This window comes from Rhodamnia argentea, chromosome 1 (genome assembly GCF_020921035.1).
Source record: "Rhodamnia argentea isolate NSW1041297 chromosome 1, ASM2092103v1, whole genome shotgun sequence".
Lineage (NCBI taxonomy): Eukaryota > Viridiplantae > Streptophyta > Magnoliopsida > Myrtales > Myrtaceae > Rhodamnia > Rhodamnia argentea.
The window spans coordinates 33,582,859-33,606,760 of NC_063150.1; the positions used below are offsets into that span (position 1 = coordinate 33,582,859).

At 40.1% G+C, this 23,902-nt stretch overlaps 1 protein-coding gene across 1 annotated transcript; it reads right to left on the reverse strand.

The window, feature by feature from the left end:
* Positions 1-1,983: 1,983 nt before the first annotated feature.
* On the reverse strand, positions 1,984-9,277 carry LOC115738877 (histidine kinase 3-like). The gene is given in 12 exon segments (XM_030671657.2): positions 1,984-2,382; positions 2,518-2,860; positions 3,429-4,567; positions 4,756-4,854; positions 4,951-5,180; positions 5,300-5,351; positions 5,441-5,627; positions 6,416-6,628; positions 6,814-6,983; positions 7,221-7,502; positions 7,970-8,430; positions 8,433-9,277. Coding segments are annotated over 11 exon segments (3,120 nt in total). The 5' UTR covers positions 8,455-9,277; the 3' UTR covers positions 1,984-2,382; positions 2,518-2,595.
* Positions 9,278-23,902: the final 14,625 nt, after the last annotated feature.

The following is a 23,902-nucleotide window of genomic DNA, read 5'->3' on the forward strand; positions in this document are numbered from 1 at the left end:
GCCCCTCCCACAATGAAGTCCACACCATGTTAGGATAATCCGATGGGAGCAACTCGTCCATAAGCCTCAATGGTTGAATGTACCAAAAGCGAAGTACCGGCTGCGTCTGACTTGTGATCTGATCCATCTGTTTCGTAGACTCCTATGAGTAGCGTTTTTCCGTGTTATGCTCCTGCCGAATCAAATGCGCCTCCACCTAGCTAAATAGTGGTTGTGAGACATGTACAACACTGATAGCATGTTTTTGGAATAACCGTTCCATCCTAGGAACCAACCAAAGGGAAGTGTATTCTGTTGGTATTTCTGCTCTGTTTGATTACCGTGAAAGAGCTATATTCTACTTCTCCCTTGTTCTGTTCTGTGAGCCAAACGTTGTGTGAGAACTCAAGAAGGTTTCGACCACACATACAACGTAAAAGCTTCTTGAAACAGTTGCCCGGACACCTTGACCAGCCACTCTAGCACATAATCCTTCCACAAATTTTCCTAGGATCACAGCAATAACCGTAAGGATCTGTACTATTGTCCTGTGCTGAAACTTTCCGGTAAGAGCCACATTTGGAACACAATGGCCACCTGTCTCGTGCATCGCTAAAAGCACATGAACTGGGTGTGATCCCTTCATCAACCTCCAGATGGTGCATTGCAACAGCTTATGTCTCCTGTATTATTTCTCGGACGATGCATCAATGTAGTTCAAAAAATCATATTCACGGGGTTGAGAGCACCCTTCCCTTTCGCAACCTTGTTTAGTCCAGAAAAAGGGGTTCGCTGTTTGGCTTCATTACTTTGCGCTGTAGGCGGAGAATGGCTAGTAGTGGTGGAGGATCCTTGTCCTGTAGGGAGGTACGACCACACCTACACAGCAGCACCAAGTGAAATAACACCAGCTATAGAATGCCGACATCACCCAGTAAATGCATTGGAAATGGAAGTTAGGACACTCTAGTAATAACCTCAAGCCACAAGCAGCAGAGAAATCATCCGATTTAAGACTTTGATTGTCCAATTCGCACCATCCGTCACGTGGATACATCGCCATCACCCAGACTTAATTGTTCTGGATGCCAAATGTTCCCCCCCCTCAGACGCTCCCAATAATCAATATCTGCATTTCTTTTTAATCTCCGTGGATTAATCTATCTAATCAATCCATTAAGACTTTGATTGTCCTGGGATTAGATCTGTACACGTAGAAATCATCTGACGGCGCACGCTGCGCCGTGCAAGGCGATGTCTTTCGGCGTTCCGCGTGAGCATATATGACATGAATTAACCTTGAATGTATTGAGGCATATTGAATTGGGACTAGAAGTACACAAAAACTCGTCCGGTATTTAACATTGAATAGGTGACTGCAGCAGCAAACTCAGGCATTTTTCCTTGGGCGCAGTCCTGGCAATAATCAAAAGCGTCGGTTGATATACGAAAAGTTTAGATACAATTTATACGCCGATTTTGCCTAAAAACTACTGCGAGACCTCAATTTAGAAGACATTCAAATTAAGATGAATGAGGTTTCTACCGTAATTGTTATTATTATGATGTTCTTGTTCACTTTTAAATCCTAAGTTACATAATTTAAACCCCCAATTTATCTTACTTATGGTCCAATTGGCTCTCTCTTTTCCCTTACAACCCGTAGTATTATTTTCCGTCTTGAAAAAGAAGAGAACTGACAGATTGTTAAGGGCGTGTTTTAGATCACATCAACTAAATATAAAAATGCACTCTTTTACTTCCTTGTGAGAAATTTAAAATACTGTTCGAACTTCGAAATATTATTAGTGAATTATATGCGAATCTAAATGTCAACATCTAGTTATTGCGAGAGTCCGGCTATCCGCGTTTACAAAGAAAAAATTTGCGTGCTTTAGACATTTGAAATTCAGGAGTTCTGAGTTAACGGCAATGTATTCCCAGCGAACTCGAAGACTCGGGCAAGTCCAAATGGGGGCATAAACATGGAAGTAGACAATGCTATGCTAAGACCGGCAACTCTCATTCTTACATCTGAATCGAACACCATTGTACAATATCTACAGACAGCGGCTGTCCTAAATAAGAACAAGATGACTGTGAATGGTGAGTTCACATGAATATGTCTAAGAAATATGATACAATACTGTTGTTGTTGCTATAGTACAATTGATTCTCTTGATTTCCCGGGACGACTTCTTGTTCGGAATCTGAATCCCTCTGAAGAACTTCTATTTGCTCGACTGCGGATGGCGGTGTCACGCGTGATGATGAGACGGAGCGTGTAAGGAAAAACAAAGAACAAGCTTTTGCTATGTATGGACAATCTGTCAAAAACCGATTTTCCAGCAGTAAGGCGTTGCTTTATTTACACACACTTCCACAAGTAATACCTGAAAAGCTCTTCACAAGAAAGCAAGAAATTACGGGGAGGTTCCCAGCTTTTCTTCGAATAATCAGCAGTCAGCAATACCAATGCACAATTTGGCTAACACTTCAAAGTATTTAGGAATGAAGTTGACAGAGGCAGAAGCTTACTTTGGTAAAGAACTTATTGAAGCGAAGCTAGAAGAATGGCAGTCCATCATGAATTCAGCGACCAGCAATGGAGTCCCTTTACAGTTTCCAATTCGGTGCTGATGAGGAAAATCGCGAAACTTCCCGATAAAGTTGTTCTGCTTCGAATGGCTTCGAGACGTATCCATCCATTCCGCACTTCATGCACCGTTCGTGAGTCGCTTGAATCACATCCGCCGTCATGGCCAAGATGGGGACGTGCCAATTGGAGACATCTCCATGCGCTTCTGCAGATACTTCCCCAAGTTGGATTTTCCGGTTGATGCTTTTTTCCATGTCTCGGATTTTTTTTGTAGCTTCAAACCTTCAAGACAGCATTCAAGCCATCATTAGATAGAGCAACCTATGTCTACTTCACCTATAACTTAGACCCATGAATGTGTGAAAATCTTACAAAGAGAGCTTGCTCCCGATGGCCAAAACAGTTTGAATCTAAAAGAAAAATGAAAGAACTAAAGCCTCTGAGACTTCTGGGTAAGTTCAATTTCTAGTCAAGTTTCACTAATCATTTGCTTGTGAACCAGCATAGAGACGACAACTATGCCATGCCATAAACTGACAGAATCTGTTTTGGTCGTGTAAACTTCTTAAATGTACAACCAGTATAAGAATGTGCTTTCAGTATGCAATCATGCTTTTCATGGCACAAAATTTTCAATTGAAATTTCTTAAAAAGAAGAAACGGAGATGGTCCAGCAAAACTAATGGTCCTCAAAATATTTAGTGTGGATCAAAATCTTGAATTGGCTACGCTGGTGGCCACGCTATCACAAACAAAACCAGCATGGGTGATTGACACCCCAGAACGAAGCAATGAATTCTTTAAACCAGATTCGACAGGGCCATCTAATAAATAAAAAAAACACACATACCCATCCATTGCCGGCATCTGGATATCCATGAAGCAAGCATAGAAGCTGTGTGGCGGCGTAAGCAAACTAATTGCTTCTTTCCCACTTTCTGCGCAGACCACTTCAGCTCCATATCTTTTCAATGCACCCACAGCCACTTTAAGATTCACCTTATTGTCATCTACGATTAGAATCTTTCTTCCTAGGAGAAGATGCTGCAGAGATAACCTGGAGACTTCGCCATTGCGGCAATTTCCCTTGTTCCCCACGTTACCCATGGTTCGCTGTAGAGAAGCGGCCACCATACTAGCCCGTAGAGGTTTTATGATGACAGCAGGACTATGAGCACCAGCCATCACATTGTTGCTCCGGGTTGGACTAATGGATTTCGCTAAAAGGAAGAGTTTTGGAGGAACCTTTTGTTCTGTACGCCTTAACTGATCAACAAACAGAACTGACAAATCTAAATCATTGTTCCAGACCTCCTCTTCAACAAGCACCATGTTGATTCTGGGGTTCCTGCTTTTTACTGATGATAAAACTTGATTCAAGTCTGAGACGATCTCGACTTGGATTCCAAGCCTCTGGACATGATACTTGGATACTTTGGCCCGGACAGATCTGGGATCCACCACCAATGCACTCATGCCTTCAAACTCCGAGTTTGCAGAATTGGATTGATTGTTTATTTTCTGGCTCGTGTACTCGTGCAAATCGGAACAGCCATTATTGAAGACTGCCGTGAAGGTAAACGTGGATCCTACATTCGGTATGCTCACAAATCCAATCTCTCCATTCATGAGTTCAACCAAACACTTGCTTATGCTTAGCCCTATACCAGTCCCTCCATGTGTACGGGATATGGAAGGATCAACTTGCATGAAGGGAGTAAAAACACGAGATTGGGCCTCAACTGGGATCCCAACTCCCGTATCCTCAACTGATACAATTAGATTGATGGGGTGGTAGGTAGACGAAGGGTAAGGACAAACACGTTCTTCTTGGCTAAAGGTCTTGAATGTCGCCCAGCTTAGACGTCTCTCAACAACTTGGAAACCGCTCAAGGTATTCTTCGACGGTGACTCGGTCTCAACATCTAACGAGTCCATGACCTCTTGAGTAAGATGCACTGTGACAAAGATATGGCCTTTCTCTGTGAACTAGATTTATAAACTCATAGTTAGTTTTCTATATAGATGGCCAAAAGATCAAAAGAAACAGTTCAGAAATATTTGCACAGATCCACAAAATTCAGAAGAAGTTTGACAGAGTGTTATATAGGTTGAAGATTTTTCTAGAGCCAAAAGTTAATCTTGAAATGCTGTAACATGGCCTACAAGATACTTACTTTAATCGAGTTTCCCATGAGGTTGGTTATGATTTGTCGAAATCTTCCAGGGTCACCAATTAACTTCTCAGGAACCCGATCGGAAATGAAAACAGCCAACTGCAGATTTTTAGAAATCGAAATGTCATCTGTGAGACTAGCACCAACCTGACATTGTTAAGAAGTACAGCTATGATTCTAGAAGATGATTGATACCTCCACTCCTTTTTCCTGGGCCTTCCCAGAAAAGAGGGACAATACATCATCGAGTATTGCCCGCAGATCAAATTGTACCGCCTCAAGTTCAAGTTTACCAGAGTCAATCTTTGCTTGGTCCAAAACCTTAGTTATAAGTGAGACCAGAGCTTTTCCACTGGCCTGGGCAGTTCTGACATAATCCTGTTGAGTCACATCTAGATCCGTGTCCATCAACATATGCAACATTCCTGATAAATTAACAGAACTTTTAAATTTGTGGCAGAACAAGATCATAGGAAAGTCACACTATTTTCCAAGAATTCACAGGAAACTCTGAATGCGGAACAGATTAATCCGGTATACTCACCTAAAACACCATTCATCGGAGTTCTAATTTCGTGGGAAACAGTGGCAAGGAACTGAAAAATGCATAGGACAATGTTAGGCAACAGACACATCCATGTAATGTAAAAACTGAGCTTATATGAAGCATGAAAAACATGAAAACCTGAGACTTTGCTACGTCAGCTGCCTCGGCCTGCTTTTTGAGCTCCGTCATTTTATGGAAGTCATCTTCGACTTTGGCAATCCTATTTACTGTTGCATAGAATATATGCCCAATGAGCATCGCAATCACAAGAACCCCATACGATGTTGTTATCGCAAGCCATGGCCATGGAGGTTTCTGCTTGAATCTGTGTGAAGAACATCGTCAATCCCAGCAATGGCATTAAAATGTAGAATTCAGCAGAGTATATTAACTTTAAGAGACAGCGGTTCCACCCCTTTTGCTTCACAGAAGTGAAGATGCACATGATGCTTCATCTATTTATACACTAAAGAACCTCTAAGTACTGGGAAGCATGACAAAGAACCTATTAAAAGGAATACATACTTCCACGAAATCTCAAGGATTTGCATACAATTGAACCAGAATGCCTTAGTTTGACCACAGTCCCATAAAGGTATAGTGGTTCAGAATTATGACAGACTAGGGTATCTTCTCTCTTTGCAAAAGGAACACTTATTGTTCTCTACTCAATTAAATATTTTATGCTGATCATTTACTCTCTACTCTTTAGAAAGCACCAGGAAGAAATCCGTACGAGGACAATCATGTCCTTATTTTGACAATTTTCAGTAGTGTTAAGAATCCCACATCTTATTCAACAGAGTGAATAACTTTTATACATCAATTAGACTAAAACACTTCAGTTTCAGTTATTCAGACTAATGAAGTACACTTTTAGTTGGTCCTTCAAGTTTGTAATGACAGATTTCCAAAGTTTTCCTGCGAAGCATCTTGTCCTGATATGCAAGATCTTCAAAGATATGGAAACAGATATATGCAAACCCGAAAGAGCAAGGCCATGGACGCATTGAATATATAAGATGTGGACAACTAGCTGATGCATATCATACAGAATAATAACAAGGCACCATAAATGCTTAACTCGGCCACATGAGGAGGAACTAGTATTACCTGCATCGCATCTCATGCTTCCTAAATGGATCACCAAAATTAAGTGTACTGACATACTCCAAAGCATCATCCGCTTCATCTGAACCATACATACTGATTGGATGTGACTGATTGGTGGTGTCCAATACATTCACCACAATGGTCTGCTTGCTAGCCAGCTGTTGCAGCAATTTCTCCACCAGTGATTGAATATGAAAGACTCCACCAATGTACCTGTTCATCAGCATCACATTAATGTAAGTGACATATTTCATTAAGCACAGAAACATTTTAGGTTGTTGAGCTAACTTTGGAACCAATCACTGAGTAAGATATTGCCACCGAGTTGATATGCTGCGGAACATCTATATGAGACAATATCTTCAACAAATTTTCACATAAATGAGGAAATGGCATACCCAGCCGTTGCCTGGATTCTTTCATCGGGAGTTGCATTTGAAGGAAGATCAATTTTATAGACAGCAAAGGTTAATATGACCCCCAGACGGTTCGTTTTAATCAGCCTGAAAGGAGCGGTAAGAACCCCTTTTCCCGAAGCTCTTGCACGCAATACATTTTCACGATCTTCCTGTTGCAATAGAGATTCATAAGACACCATATTCTGCAGAAGAAATCTTAAGCAGAAAATTCAAGACAAAGTGAAGAATGAACAGATAACAATCAGTTCAGAAGAGTCTTTCAGGCTGTTATAATAGTGAACTCAGAAGGAGGCCGCGGAATTCCTTCATCCATCGATCATCAGTCAGAATTACCAAAATCACAGCAACAGGTTCACTTACTTATAGCAAGACAAAAAGGAATTTACCTTTCCTGAGAGCATGTCGAGGGAAACTATGTGGGAGATAGTATCTTGAGCAAAAATGACGGGGGCATATTCTTCCTGAATTGGAGAGGGCTCCAACATTTCAGGGTCATAGTCATCCTTATGAACCGGATTTTGCTCCAGGGTATCCATTCTCCGGATAGGCCAGCCTTGCTGTTTCTCGAACTCTGCCCTCTCCGAATGGAGCACTCTCACTGCATATGCCACGCCACTAGTGAGAGGCCTCTCAAAAGCAGTTCTTTCGGTATATCTAGCAAAAGTCCTCTGTGGACAGAAAGTTTTTTTTTTTGTGAACACCATATTAGTGAGTGTAGTCAAATGGTTCGAATGTCAAGCTAAACAATTTGATGCTCACATACATACAGCATGGACATTGCAGACACAGTTCCTATGACTGAGGTATTTAACTCGAGAAACATCATGATCATAGAATGGAAGTACAAAATCAAAGGAATTCAGATTAAGTTTTGACCCGAGAAATAAAGGAATTGAAGACTAAGCACTCATCAAGATTCAGACTGATTACTTGAGCAAGCAAATATGAAAAAACTTTCCACCGTTCAAGGCCTATGGCTGAAACATGTTCAATCTCAAACAACAGAACTTTCAATAAAAGCCAAGATCGCGAAATATCACAAGCGGTAAAATTAATCGCGTCAATCGTGTGATCTTTGAGTCAGACAAAGTTGATTTAGAAAGCGTATAAAGAAGTTCCAGATACTGAAGGTAACCTGGTCGATAGCAGAGGGGCTCTTGCCATGGTAAAAGGTCGAGATCAAAATTGACATAGCCTGAACATGGTTCATGCTCACGTTGAACTGGTCCTGCAACATCCGAGCCCTCTCATCACACATGCTAGCTAGCGTCTCTTTCCTCTTCTCAATAGCTTGCGAGCTCATGTACAAGAATATCCACAGAGAAACCATGGTGGCACCGAGCACCCACGTGTACAACAGCTTCCTCCACAATGCGTTGTTAGTCCTCTTGGACCCAAACAACTGGTCATACTGATGCTGAATCTTGGAGATGTTCCCTGACATTTTCTCGCACCAACTCAGCGAAATCTTGCCATCCCCTCCAAGCAGGCCAGTCTTGGCATCCATGAGCCCCCCGTTAATGAACCAGTTCATCGAAAATACAGATGCTATCCACCAACATAACATCCAAATTAATTGCCCTGCCTTCAAACCCAACCAAGTATATGGAACAGACTCATCCAACACAGTAAACTCGACAACTTTGGGCAGAAACAGTACCGACAAGTTCTTTTTCTTTTCTTCTTTTGCCACAGTTATCTAAGACTGACCTGTAAAGCCACTATCAGATCCAGAGAAACAGTCCAGCTACGGGGAACTACTCAAAAATCTCACCTTGGTGATTGGCATTCAGCAATGGAAGAGTCAAAGAATCCCACTTAAACCTCCAAATTGAGCACCCAGAAGAAAGCAGATCAAAAGGGAGCTCCTGAAGTTGACAGAGACAAGATGCTGTCTTATCCACCCAAAGAGCTTCAGCTTCAAATTACAACAGGAGGAACAAAATTTTGCAGAAAGGTTAAAAAATTAAACAACCCAACCAGCACCCAGACACCAAAGAAAACAGAATCGGCGAGTCCCCAGATTCTTTTTCTGATACCCAATCAGAATGTGATGCTATGTGGTTAGTTGCTAACCAAAGAACCCTGGGAATCAAGAGATGTGTCCAAACCGAAAACAAACAAAGATTCCAAATTTAGTTGCCTCCAGCAAATAAAACCAGAAGAAAAATGACTCGAAACCGTGGAAGACGAGAGCGCGACAGAGCATGCGGGTTTTGAGGTTTGACTCTTGCTGGAAGAACCCGACCAGCTGGTGGGAACCATATGCAGAGAAGTAACTGCGGAAGAAACTGACTGGAGAGGGCCGAAAAGTGGGAGAAAGAAACCAAGAAGGCAGGAAAAAGCTCTGTTTTTTTCACCCTCCTGCTTGTTGAAAATGAAAATTAAAGAGAAACGATGAAGAAGAATCTGCACAAAGAAGATGGGGGAAGAATATGGTGGTGGGAAACGTCGGCTAGTGGGGGGCGCTATCTACATTTATCCCGTTATTATCTTCGTCCGACCATATGTGAAAGCGATATATCATTTAACAATTGCTGCCAGATTTTTCATTTTTTCGGACCGCGGGTGTTTCAAAAAGGACCGCTTCCTAAAACAACCTTGATCTCGTTGGTATTTCAATTTTGCCAATGATAGCGCTAACATCGGACTGAAGTTTGAACTATAACTATGTCTCAGTGTTGAAAATACGAGTCGAACATATAGGCTCTGTTTGTTTCTCCAAAAATAACTTTAAAAAAAATTATATTTTTAAAATTTTTCAGTTTGTTTTCGGATTTCAACCAAACACTGAAAAATATCGTCATTTTTCTGGAAAGCAACTTCCTTTAAAACATTTTTCAGAAACGCCACATTTTTTGCGAAATAAATAAAGCCATAATCTTGCGCTAGCTGTTTCCCGTTTTAACATAGTCATAGAGCTAAGCTACTTTTTGAAATTTTCCCTCATATCAACTTTTGAGCAATAAATTGCGATTCGTTCATCCCAACATCGCCCAACCTTGTCCAAACAAAAAAATCAATAAAAACATGCGAGTGCTTTTCACATGTCCCGCGTGATTGAACATCATTTTGGGAGGTGAAAAGAACATAACATGTCCCACTATTCGCATTCCTCATACTTCGAGCTTGCGCTTCTTTCTAAAGATTTACCGGTACACACGCGGATTATTCGGAATCCCATCTAATTGTGAAATAATTGGCAAGGAATGAAATAATGCACTGAAAAATAAATGATGGCATAAGGCCATCTAGGCCAATTTCATGCTCTCAAAGTGGATGCCCATAAAAAGCAAGCCGGTGCAAAATAAAAATTGTAGTTGCAATTGCAACCAACTCCCCCGGGAGTGAAAGCAATATGGAACTTTGAAGAAATAACAAGAAAAGCGGCGCATTACCGAACATTGGGTAGACGTTCGAGGGCAATCCTGTCAATTCGCATGGAGTTTTAGCGGCAACGGTGGCAAGCCGGTAAATAACAGTACGGAGCGGTGGCGCATGAGTAAAGTTGCAGGGAGTGGTTTGGGGGGAATGCGATCCGGTACGACGCACCTTAGATCGAGTTGTTTTTTCCCATTTTTTGCACCGAGTGATTAGGCCATCACTACCGTCTAGTGTCCACACCACTCTATACTCTACGGAAGCTCCTCCGACAGGGACGTCCCACGTCAGCCCACCGGCCCTCTGCCACCGTCCGATTGAACGGTCCCACGTGTCGCGAGGGGGATGGCTGCCCCGCACGGGGTGAAGGGGAAAAAGCGGCAAACGTGGAGGCACATCCATTTCAATGCTCGCACGTGTGCCAAATCGTGGGACCGCCCTCTCCATTTGACCTCCGGCACACTGTTTGTTTATTCTTTTCGGGGTGGTAAGAAGAGGGCATTCTCTCTCTCTCTCTCTCTCTTTCTTTAATTTCTATTTAAAGCGAGATAAAGAGTCGTTACGTCACATCACGTCGAAGTTTGACTTCGGCGAAAGGGTAAATTTTATTTTCTCGAAATAACCTTAGAAAAGGACGTGCCATCATGTAAACCCAAAATAATTTTTTCGGGATTTCCGAAACATGCCGCCTTACTCTTTATTTAGATCTGAATTAACATTTCCTACGGCCCGTTACTGACTATATTTAAATCGTGACCTTTGCTTGGAGTACTTGTGCTCCATTAGTAGAAACGCTAGTAATGACCCGACAAGCGTAGCTAGTTATTTTCATCCAATTTGAGTTTAGGGTTTAGGATTTACAGTTTTGAATTTTGGATTTAGGGAAATCCCCTTCGATAGTTCGCTTGGTCTAGATTTTAACAGCGGTTTATGAACATCTCTCGCATATTCTCTTTCTTCTTCTTCTTCTTCCTTGGCGTTTTTCTGATAAATGCTGGGAAGTGATGGTTGGTTGCAACTTTGAATCATTTGGCGAATGATGTCCCCCTCGAGACATACCACACGAGCTCGGTACAACGACAGGTCAGAAATGTCTGGAAAACAGGGAAATGGAACATCGCCTTCGACTTCATTATATATTACAGAAACTCTGCCGGAACAAGCCGTGAGGTTCTCTGAAGAAACTTCGTGATTTGAATGACAAATTGAATGCTGGGGTTAGCGTACGCAGACGGCTACAGGGTGGATGCATTGGACGCTATCTTGTACTTCAATAGAGCACTTAATTCGCTGAAAAGACAAAGTATCAATAATTAATTCGTTGAGTAACACCTGATCAATAAATAGAGGTGTTCGGTGTTGGAACAGTTAAGGAATTGGGTGATATTTACATTAAGATAAGCACGGGTCCGTAAAAGTGTTGGCGCACCCCGCACCCAAGGTTTTAAGATCTTGTTCATTCGCTAGCGAAATTTTGGTCGACCACGTCAGTTGGTCGCGCATCGTCCGTCCATATGCATCGTAGCTTATCGAGACTTGTATCTTGTCTAAAGAGAGGAGATTATGTCGCTTTTGCTTCGCGTGCATAAGCTCAACATGACGTTTACGTTAGAAAACCAGTCGTTGCAAGTTTTCATTACAGAAGAACTGATTTATCAGCCGTGGTGTTGAGAGATTTTTTGGTTTAGGAACCGTAAGTCGCTCGTTTAAGTCTTACCAACGGCTCGCGGGGGTTTACACGACGTTTAACGAGCCTTCGAACGGTCAAATATCTCCTCAATCATGCCCTTGGATTATAACAAAAGAACAATGTTCGACGATTTATATATAAACTATAATTTTATAGTGGTAATCTATCTACACGAGCATTTCTAATCGACTCGTAACATATTATTACCTTAATATCGGGTTTTTAAACTTAGTGTTTTCTATAGCACTTGTGTGAAATTACAGTGCGATTCAATATTATTAGGTGTTTATAGTAAAACTCAATACCTTCATCGAGAGATAACCAAGAGAGAGTTCAAGTCAAAATTCGAACTTGATATTTACTCAAAAACTGAAGCAATGAGTAATGTATCAACTGACATATATACACCACTTCACACCGTACCTTTCTCGGTTTTTTCCTCCCCTCCCGCGAATCGGAAGTGATCTCCTACGAAAAGCGCAAGAAGAGGTGCTCCAAATAATGGGGACACAGGAGTTCCGACCAATTAGTGCGCAGCTTGATGTTGTCGAGTCCGCGAAGAACAACAGGCTTTCTGATAATGGGGGACGGTGGACAACCACAGCCGACATTTGGTTAACCTCTTTCCCACACGCAAGCAGAAGTTTGCCTTGCTGGTAACTCGAAGACCCACGAGTGAAAAACGATTGGGCCAACGACCATTTTGGAACTTGTTAAAAGAGCTTGTTGGGAAAAGTACATTAGAAATGTCATAACTTATGTACGGTGTTCGCTTAAATGTCATAACTTTCAAAACGTTCACTTAAGTGCTATAATTTTCAAAAATCGTTCACTTGAGTGATACGTCGGAGCAAAATTGTTCACTTGAGTGTCGTAGCAAGTCGTTCGCTTGAGTGCTACGCAAACTTTTCCGGCGTGCCACGTCGCCTTTCCGACGTGCTACAATAACTTTTTCGAAGTGCCACATCAGCTTTCCTACTGCCACGTCAACATGGCACTCAAGTAAACGATTTTTAAAAGTTATGGCACTTTTAGTGTACTTTTTCCGGAGCTTGTCCGTCGCAAGTAATTAAGCAACCGATTAAGGAAATATCACGGCTTTTTTTTTTACACGATAACCACTCTCGCTACGAGATGTGTTGTAAGGTGTTTCGAACATCGAAACGTGTTTTGTGAAGTATACTCAACCGTCGTCCGATGCCACTCGATAACACGTTTCTTTACTTCGGAACCAGCCTACTTTTTAACAAATCAAGTAAAGAAAATGGAGTTTCACAAAAAAAAAAGGTAAAGAAAATGGAGAATGGCACAAATGGTATTTGAACTTTTGCCAAATGTGCGATATGGTTCCTAAAATTTTAATTTTTTTAATGTAGCCCATGAATTTTATAGGAAAAATTACCAAAAAAGTCCTAAACTTATTGTACTTGTGATAATTTAGTCCTAAACATTTTATATTCATGCCAACTTAGTCATAAACCTTTTGTATTTGTGTCAATTGAATCTTTTCGGCCAATTATGGCCGAAAAGTGCTGACATAGCCAAATTTTTAATATTTTTTGATATTTTTTTGAAAATTTTCTTTTTTTCTTTTTTTTTCTACTTCTTCCTCGAGTCGATTGTCGGCTCGGTGGCGTATATCGCGCCACGTCGGTAGTTTCCAACCAAAATTGGATGAAATGATCGAATTGGCACAAATGCAAAACATTTATGACTAAATTGAAAAAAAAAAGTTTATGACTGAATTGGCACAATTGCAATAAGTTTACGACTTTTTTTTATAATCTTTCCAATTTTATCCTAATGTGCAATATCGTAGTATTTGATCTTTTGGTACATATTCAAATTGATCCTTAAGCAATATGGAAATGTTCAATGTTTTTACCGAACCTAAATCAATTGAATGATAACATCGGATGTTTTTATATAATCTAGGACTAATTTAAACATATACTAAAAGTTTGGGGATCACGTTGAATAAATTGAAAATTTAAGGATGACGTTGTATACATTTGTGTCATTATCCTTGAAGCACGTTGCTTTTTTCGTGTTTGGACATAGGACCATTTCTTCGTATAATTTATATAAAACGATTCCTTCGATACACTCGTTAATAAAGTACTTATATTATCTTTTTGATATGGTAAAGTAAATCAAACCCCTGCAATTTCTTCCATTGAAATGATTAGCTCTGGGCCGGCTTAGAGGACGCAATGACTGAGTACATCATCAATGAAATTCTCTAACAAAGTCTAAGTTAATCTAATCAGTCAACGATAATAATATTTTCTTAAGCTATGTATTTGACAGATTATCTTTAATCAAAATAAAACAAAGTTGAGCATCGCGAATCAAGGCATGCATGCAACCAAAATAAAGAGAGAGTGCCTGACGAAATGCCGATACCGACCAGGAGCGTGAAATTCAAAGCGTTCACACTGGCCTCTCCAATCCCACGATCGCTCATTAGTCTTGTCGTAATTTGTTTGTTTTAATTTATCTTTTTTCCCCACCTTTTTTCACATTTGTCTTGTAGTTCGCGCGGGCCACGTCGGAAGTGCCGGCTGCTATCGAGCGAGGCGCGAAGAAGACATCACCCGGCGTGGCGCCTCGTGCGCCGTCGGATGATTTCTAACGCGCAATGATCTAATCTCAGGACAATCAATGTCTTAAGGGATTGATTAGATAGATTAATCCGTGGAGATTAAAGAGATACGGACAGTGACCATGTGGCATCCAGAACAATTAATTTTTGGTGATGGCGATGTGTCCACGGGATGGACGGTGCGAATTGGCCAACCATGCTTCTTTTAATTTTTTTATTACTTTTTTTTTTATTTTCCATGATTTACTTTTTTATGAAAGAAGAGATTCAAACTTATCGGCCAGAACGCTTTCAAGAAAATCGCGTTTAATGTTCGGCCATTCTACTCCAATCTTAGAAAGAAATTAAATTGGCCAGAAAAGGACAATCAAGAAAGAAATTGACAATTTGGTTAATTCTAAAGAGGATGGAGATTAGGAGAATGGAATATTCGTCCATTGCTATAGGCCACATGAACCATGAAATCATTATTAGTTTAGTTGATCGAATCAAAGGAATAATCATCAGTTTAGATGGGTTCCTTAATCCTATCGTTGGGTGACTCGCAGTCACAACCTCGCACCCCAATAGCCATACCAATCATGAGGAATTATTCTCTCTCTCGAGATTAAAAAAACAAAAAAGTGAAATTTGTGCGAAAGCGTTGTATTCCAACATAAAATAGATAAACATGAATTGATCGGATCACCATCTTAGGGTTCCTATATCCTGTTCTAATATAGGAGATAACGCTAAATATGCCCGATTATTATAATCTCAAAACCGAGATTTAAGAGCATAAATCAACTTGATACTCGAAGAAGCCCATTTGTTATCACTACATTTTTGTCACGGTTTGCACATGACACATGCTCGACTATCCAAACACGTGAGGCCTAGTTGAAATAAATAGAAAATAACTCATTGCATTCAACGTGCACATGAAAAAAAATATCAGAAAGGTCATAAACCTTTCGTGTATGTGCTAATTTAGCTATAAACCTTTCAATTAGATCAATTTAATACTAAATCATTATAGTTGTGTTAATGCGGTTTGTCTAGCCTGCCGACGTGAACGTCGACTATCCTACGTGGCACGACGGGTACCGATGTGGACATTTTCAATTTTTTTGTGAATTTTTTATTTCCTTTCTTTTCTTTGTTTATTTTCTTTTTCTTTTTCCTTTCAATTTGGCTAATAACCCTCCCTAAATCCGGGCAAGGGCCGCCTCGCCTGCGGTTGGCGGGGTTGAGAAGGCCCGAGGTGAGGCCAACGCAGCCCCATCGACCAAAATGAAAGGGAAAAAAAAAATTATCAACACTCAATTTTTTTCAAAAAAAAAAATGTCAAAAAGTTTCTCGTCACGCCGGCCATGCCACGTAGGATGATAGACATCTACATTAGCGATTTTTGATCAAAATTGACAAAATGAATTGAATTGATACAATGTAAAAGTTTAAAATTAAATTGGTACTAATGCAACGGGGTTTATAATTTTTTTTGGTACTTTTCTCAACACGCACATGGGTAAAGTGATAGAGACTCGTGAGCGTGTTTTCCTATCATTTTGAGAGTAAAACACCCCTAAAGTTTTTTTTTTTTTAAGTCGATGACATTCCTAAAGTGAGGTAGGCCGGTTTAATAACTTTTTCTCGGGCTAATTAGGTCATTTTCTTTTTATTTGCTTTAATTGACCAAGCAAAGCCATCAGAAGGTCCAAAATGGATGCTCATTAGCATGTGGCCGAAAACCCACGATTTGACTGAGGCGTATGCGTGATTTCCGGGTTTGGTTGCTCCGACTCCGACCAACTTCGGAGAGGACGAGGGGCAAATGTATGCGCATGGAGCGGTCAAAATCCTTGTGAAATTGGGGAAACTCTTGCAAAAATTTCGTTCGTCAAATGGATTTGTATAGTGAAAATCGACCACTTTGTCGACGGTCCAGCTAGTCAAAACAATGCAACATGACATTGCCAAACTACTTTATTAGTATTATTATTGTTAAGATGACTCCTTTTTAGTTAAGCACAGAGACATCATACCAGACATCCACCAAACATTGTGGAAAAAAGAAGCATGAACGTTTTTTTTTACCCCTTATTCTATAACGCTTTGAAAGTCCAAGTCCAACAACATGTCGCACACCAGAAGCAATCCAGGCAAAAGTAATCCCCACACCTTGTTACAGTTCACACAATCTCCTGGTCGTCGTAGCCACCGGTTCGACAACAGGCACTTCAAGGCCGTCCGCGTTAATCAAGGGACGCCGCGTTAATCGTGTCCCTTGATTAACATGGTGTGGCCTTATCAATCACAACACTCGATTATCTTGTGCATAGGCTTCACGTGCTCGAGAAAATAAAAATTTATGCTAATAAATGGAGGAAGACCATATGCATGTAAATAGCACATATACAACATAATCAAGCGTTGTCGGGATATTTCGACACGGTTAATTTCCTATTTAGTCCTTACCCCAAAAAAAAAAATTTCCTATTTAGTGGGACAATTAATCATGTTATGTTTTTACAATAAGCAAAGGAAAGTGTGCTTATTCATTTATCGGAAGCAAAGTGGGGTTGCTTGATATAAACGCAAATAGGAAAGGAAAGCATGTGCGATGGTGTCAAATGATTGAGAAGCCTCCTTTACCGCACTAACCCGATGTGCTCATGCTGAAGGGACACTCGCCTTTTTTTCCTCCGTTCCTTTTCTCTTTTTTTTTTTCATGATTTTTCTTCCATAATCGCCAGTGCGAGGCCTAAAAAAGATCCGACAACGATAATTACGGGTGAAGATAAGACAATGACGTGGTTTAAGAAGAAAGCTAAGACAGTGAAGCTCGGATTCGTATGATTAACCTGCGATAGAAGAGGAGTTCGCAGACAAAAATAGATGGGCCGGTTGCAATTTTTCGGCAGTCCATTTCATCGAGTGGTCCGAAAACCAAAGCCCATTGGGCCGTCCAAGGTGGCTCCTCAAGGAAAGACCGACAGCTCGAGAGGGAAAACCAGGAACCATTTCGGAAGGACTTCTCTGAATTATAGTAGAGGTGAACATGGTTCCAGGGTAGAATTGGGAACCGGAGAACCGAACTAGCGGTTCCGGTTCGATTCCAGGTTCCAGTAAACTAGGATTCGGTTCCCAGTTCTCAATAAAACCAAATAGGAACCGGACCCGAAATCGGAACTTAACTGTCTAAAGTTCTAAACCCTAGTTTCAGCTTTCTAGTTTATATTTTCATCTGTCGTCGTCTCTTAGTTCACTTTTTCTTCTCAACTCAGCATGCTTAGTTTTCAAATCTCAAACTCTTGCTTCCTTGGCTATCATTGTCTCCCAAGTCTCCTCTGTTTCTTAATTCCTTGCCGACTATCACTGTGGCCAACCACTTGAAGGCACAAGTGACGAGCTCCTTTCCAACCGTTTTGCTAAAGGACGGTTCAATAAAAATAAAAAAGAATAAACTATCTCGATTTACTTCTGGAAATCGAAAGGTGAGCTCAAGGAATCGGCATGAATCTGCGACGACGATCGATTTCAAGCCCTTGTGGAAGGAGAAAACTTGCTATCCCTCTCCCTTTCTCGAGCCATCGAAGATTTGAACTTCGAAGGTACTCTAGAGATTAACAAAAATGATATTTGATGTAATCTAATTATATTAATTTGTTGTTTCTTTTAATTGCATGTCGTTAAATTTCGAGTCTCGTGCGATCAGAAGGGAGGCTCGGGATAAGCCGTATGCATGTGGTTTTTCAATTGGCAATTTGTGTTTATTTCATTACATCGTGATTTGTGATTAGGATGATTGGCTTATTGTGAGAATAATGGAATATGTGTTTATGGGTTAGAAAGATGTCAAGGTCGAGTTTGTCTCGAAGGAAATTGGCAGGTTCGCGGGTATTCTGGAACCGGATCCTAGAACCTGTGACAAGGTAGGTTCCGGGTTCCAAGGGTGCATGATAGGTTCTCGGTTGCGAAAATTAAGAAACCTGTACTAGCGGGTAGGTTCTAGGTTTCACTTGAAACCCGGAACCGCACACCCCTAAATTATAAGATGCGAGTGATGAGCGAAAACATGGGAATTCATCATTTTAAATTATGTGATGGAATAGTTGCATCATCGATGTGGGGGTATAACCGACCGATCAAATTGCCTGCACTATCGGAATCCTGACCAACTTGGCATTTGAATTTTCAGAACTCTTATGTTGTGATTGACTTGCTTCTTTACGTGTCGCCGTTACGTATTCATTCGACGCACAAAATACTTCTCCATCTTTACACTATTATTATTGAAATAAGAGTTTCAGGTATCACCTGAAGCAATTCAAATGAGCCAATGACAAACTTTGCGAGTCGAGTATTGCATATCAACAATCACACCGCATGTAAGTGATTTTCTGTAAAAAAAAAAAAAAAGGATTTTTACTACATTTTATGAAGTAACACAAATATGGGAGAAGTGTAAAAAAAATCTTAAACCTATTGCATTAGTGCCAATTCAGTCCTAAATTTTTTTTTGTGCCAATTCAGTCATAAACATTTTTTTGTGCCAATTCAGTCATAAACCTTTTGCATTGGTGCCAATTAAGTCCTAAACCTTTTATTGGTGCTAATTTAGTCATAAACCTTCTATATTGTTGCCAATTCAATTTTAAATATTTTATATTTATACCAATTGAATTAATTCGGCCAATTTTGATCGAAAATCGCTAACATGGATATCGATTGTCCTACATGGCACGGCTAGCGTTAACTTGGACATTTTTTAAATATTATTTAAATATTTTAAATAAGTTTTTTGTTTTTTTCAAAATTATTTTTAAAAATTATTTAAAATAAAAAAAATATTTATAAAATATCCATGTTAGCGCCAACCGTGCCACGTAGGATAATTGACGTCCATGCCAGTGATTTCCAATCAAAATTAGCCGAATTGACTCAATTGACATAAATACAAAATTTTTAGGACTAAATTAACATTATTGTAAAAGGTTTAGAACTGAATTGGCACTAATAAAAGGTTTAGCGCTTAATCGGTACCAATACAAAAAGTTTAGGACTGAATTGGCACTAATGTAATAGATTTAGGACTTTTTTAACACTTTTCCCATGAACACAGTAAGTTACTTTTAGCAAGAGTAGGCGGTGTCTTTGCTACTGGTAATCAAAGTGAAACCGATTATCAACACCACTGGGTTGTGTCCATCATAAATAGATGCATGCACGAGTAAGCCGAGAAGAGTGGTTTAATCAAATCCTTAATTAAGACGGACGCTTGGTGGTTTAATATAAATTACTATTTTAATACCCCATTTCATGATGTACGATTCGAACTCTTGACCACTTCTGTATCAGAGAAGATAGACATAGCCGAGACAACGTTGAAGATCACTACAGATAAATTGTAAAGCTGAGGTTTCGCGAAACTCACGAAACAAAACTCAGAATTTGTTTTATGATGTTCGGTACGTGTAATTCTATAGGTTGTCCCATGTTATAAAAGCCACGTGTACGTAGCTCATCTATTTGATAACATCAGGTAAGTCGAAAATACCTATTATGATTAACTGACACCTTATGCATAGACATATCTTTTTAATACAATTTCATGTGCCTGGATATTTTTAATACGGAAAAATTCCTAAAAAGAGAGAATAATCCGCAAAAAAAAAAGAAGATAAAAATCTTTTTCAGTTGCATTTGTCTCACTTGAAAACTCGGGCGATGAAATTTGCGTTAGATTTCCGATAAACTTTTCGTAACGGCTGATTTTGTGACTAACTTTTCGTAACCGCGTATTAAGTAAGATTATATCGTACGAGCTCTACGTGCCAGCTACTTCATTGTAGCATGTCGATGCTGCAATACAGAGTCAGCTTATTTTTAATGGTTGCAAAAGAAGAAAGAGCAACCGGAAGAGCTCAAAGTACATATGAAGTGGTTTTTACAGTTTTGGGTCCGTCCCCGGCATCCGAAGTCGAACATCAAATGGAATTTGACAACCGATTGAACGTGCGGAGAATTACTAATCTTTTTTTTTAACTTTATTATATTTATATCAATTCGGTTATAAACTTTTCAACTTGAGTTATTTAGCCCTAAATATTTCCACGATTTCAATCATAAACATTTTAATTGTGTCGACTTACTCCTAAATTCCTCTTGGCGATTTTTTTTTTTCAAAAATCGCCGACGTGATGGTTTAGTCAAAATTGTCCGATGCTAAAATCGACATCTTTTTTAATTTTTTAATCTTATGATTTCATTTTCTTTGTTTTTTATTTATTTTTCTTATTTTCTATTTTCTTTCGTCATCTTTTTTCTAACCGAGGCCTCGCCGAGGGCCAAAAAAAAAAAAAAACCCAAAGAAAAGGAAAAGAAGGAAAAAAAATAATTAAAAGATATTCAATATTCATGATTAGCTGAAGTGGCCAAGAGGCTGGGCCGATTGCAATCTTTCGGCAGCCCATTTCATCAAAGTCGTGCAAAAACCGAACTCCATTGGGCTGTCCAAAGTGGTTTCCCGAGGAAAGGCCGACAGCTCAAGAGGAAAACCAGGAACCATTGCCCGAAAAACATCTCTGAATTACAGGACGCGAGTGATGAGTGAAAACATGAAAATTCATCATCTTAAAGCATGTGATGGAACAATTTATCACCGACGTGGTCAAACCGATTGATCAAATTACCTGCGCAATAGGCATACCGACCAAGTACGCGCTTGAATTTTCGGAATTCTTATGTTATGATTGACTTTATTCTCCACGTGTCATTGTTGTTGTGCTTGCATTCGATGCACAAAATGCTTTTTCATCTTTACGTTATAATTTTTTTGACCAAGTGTTCCGGATATCACTCAGTGTAATTCAAATAAGCGGACGACAAACATTGCGGGTTTACATGGATAATTACACCATATGTCGGGTGATTTTATTTCAAATACGTTAGGTATGTTTGTTACATTATACGAAGTAACTCGGGTAAATTATGTTGTATTGAGTTTCGGGCAACAAATTAGGGAAGATCCCTTGTTGTCCTTTCTTGCACTTTCATCACTAGTAGAGAATCTTCGAGGCTGGGACTAGGACTAGGAATAGGACTAGTACTACCATGTTTGCCACAAGAGTAGTCTTTCTTGATGTTTGCTATGTGAGAATTTGAGTTACTTGAGCGAGTACGAAGTTGGCTGACTAACTCTCCACTCTCTTTCGTCTTTATAATGTGATGATTTCGGACGCTCTTATGGTTCATTTCCCGCCTAGTAATGAAAGTAAGAATAGCTATCGATCAAAAAAAGAATTTGCACATGTTCATCAATTTGCAGAAACCCGAAAAGAAAATAATAATACGAAAAATCCACGTGAAACCTAACAAGAGCGTGGACAATGTCTACATAATCGTGGGTCGCATTGATTAAATCGTTACTTTTTTTTTTTATCTAGAGAAATAGAATGGATTTCCTCAATCAGTTAAGCTGGTATGTCTTCTGACTTCTACTTGCTGTGCCAATTCAATGTTGATCGGGTCTTAGTTGGCTGCTGGCCAGCAGAATTGCCGCGTCATAAAATAGCATAGCATAATCCAAGCCCTACGTGCCAGCCAGCTACTTCATCGTAGCATATTGATGCTGCAATACGAAGTCAACCGATTTAATGCCGGAAGAGGTCAAACAAATATGAAGTGGGTTTATTATTTTAGGTTAGCACCAAAATGCGAACTACTTCTTGAACTTCTCTTTTAGGTGGAAAAAGGTTGTGATTAATATTTTTTTGCAGACATTTAATGGGGAAAACATTAGTCTTTAGAGCAAAAAAAAAAATTTTAACGAAAGGTTAAAAAACCGCCAACCGTTTTCCAATTGTCGAAAAGCGAGCGAGGGGCTCCAAAATGGGTCGGTCCATGCATCCAAATGTCGCGTGGAATTTGACAACCATTTCGAAATGAAAGTGGCAGGGGTATCTATATTTAGTTTTTGAAAAATCAGTCTCTTAGACATTATAATAAACGCTTATTTGTATCCATGCTAGTTAGAAACTCATCAAATTATTCAAACTCGAGGTTTCTGCGTTCAAATTTAGTTGCTTTTTTTTCCCGTATTTTTTGATGAAATGACACGGAATTTTTTGAAATTTAGGTTCAGAAAATCTTCGATTATTTTTATATGGATATGAATTCAGTAGCCCCACTTAAAAACATCCTGACACCATCGATCTACGTTCCGAGAAAAATTAGTTCCATCGCCAAATAAAGAAATGGATTAATTCTATAACTGCATAATTTCCATATATTAACAATCCGATGTTGAATGTAATTATTTTGTTTATGTGGGCCTGTTTGGTTCAGCATTTAGCCAATGGACTTTGAGTAAATGCAAATACCTTTGAGTTAAATGTCTTTTCCAAAATGCAAGTAGTATTTGGTAAAGTGTATTTTAAAAACACATTGAAAAATAACTTTGACGTAAATGTTGTTTGGTGAAAAATGAACTTTGTAAAGTGTTTTTACTTTTTGAAAAAAAAAAAAAGCGGCGGTCGACGGCAGCGGCAATCGTTGGTGGCGATGGTGGTGGTCGGCGGCGATTAGTGGTGGGTGGCGGCGGCGGCGGGTGACAGTTGGTGGTGGCAACGGCGGCGGTTGGTGGGCGGCGGCAACCATATGCGGCGAGCGACGGTGGCGAGCTATTGCGATCGATGCTAGTCATCGGCGGCAACGGGGAAGGTGTCGACAGCCGGCCGTCAACGGTGATGGATGGCAGTCTGCGGCGGTCGATGGCCAGAGACAGGCAACGGTTGGTGGAGGGTGGCGGTGGGTGGCGGCGGCGGCGATGAGTGGCAACAAGTTAATGTGACAAATTTAAAATAAAAAAAATTAGTTGCATTTCCCAAAAGTCCTTTAGCCCAAAATAGAGGTATTTTGGACTAAAAAACTTTGGAAAGTATTTGAGATGCAATTGTATCTCCCCAAAGTGAGCCAAAAAATGAACCAAACATCATCTGTATTTAACCAAGGAATTTTAGAGTTCTAATGCTCATTCTTAATACTGAACCAAATATGGCCTATATAAAATATGTCAGATTTGCCAGGCAAAACTGTCGCATGTGTGCACTGAATCATTCCGAGAAATGCAACGCTTCGCCGGAGATTGTTGGCGACCACTGACGGTGACCGAGACGCGTGTGGATTGATTAGAAGTCAAAGGAAGGAGGAGGATCGGGACCGTTTCTTCTCCATCTCCTCGCTCCAAATCGCCCAATTCTCCGATTCAACTATCTTAAGTCGAGGCCAATGGAATTTCGACGCGTGTCCCGACCCACGCGTTCCAGCCAATGGGACGGGAGATTACGGACTCTGTGACGCTCCACACGAAGTGGACCCCGTCGCCCTCTATAGATTTCAGCTGGAACCTC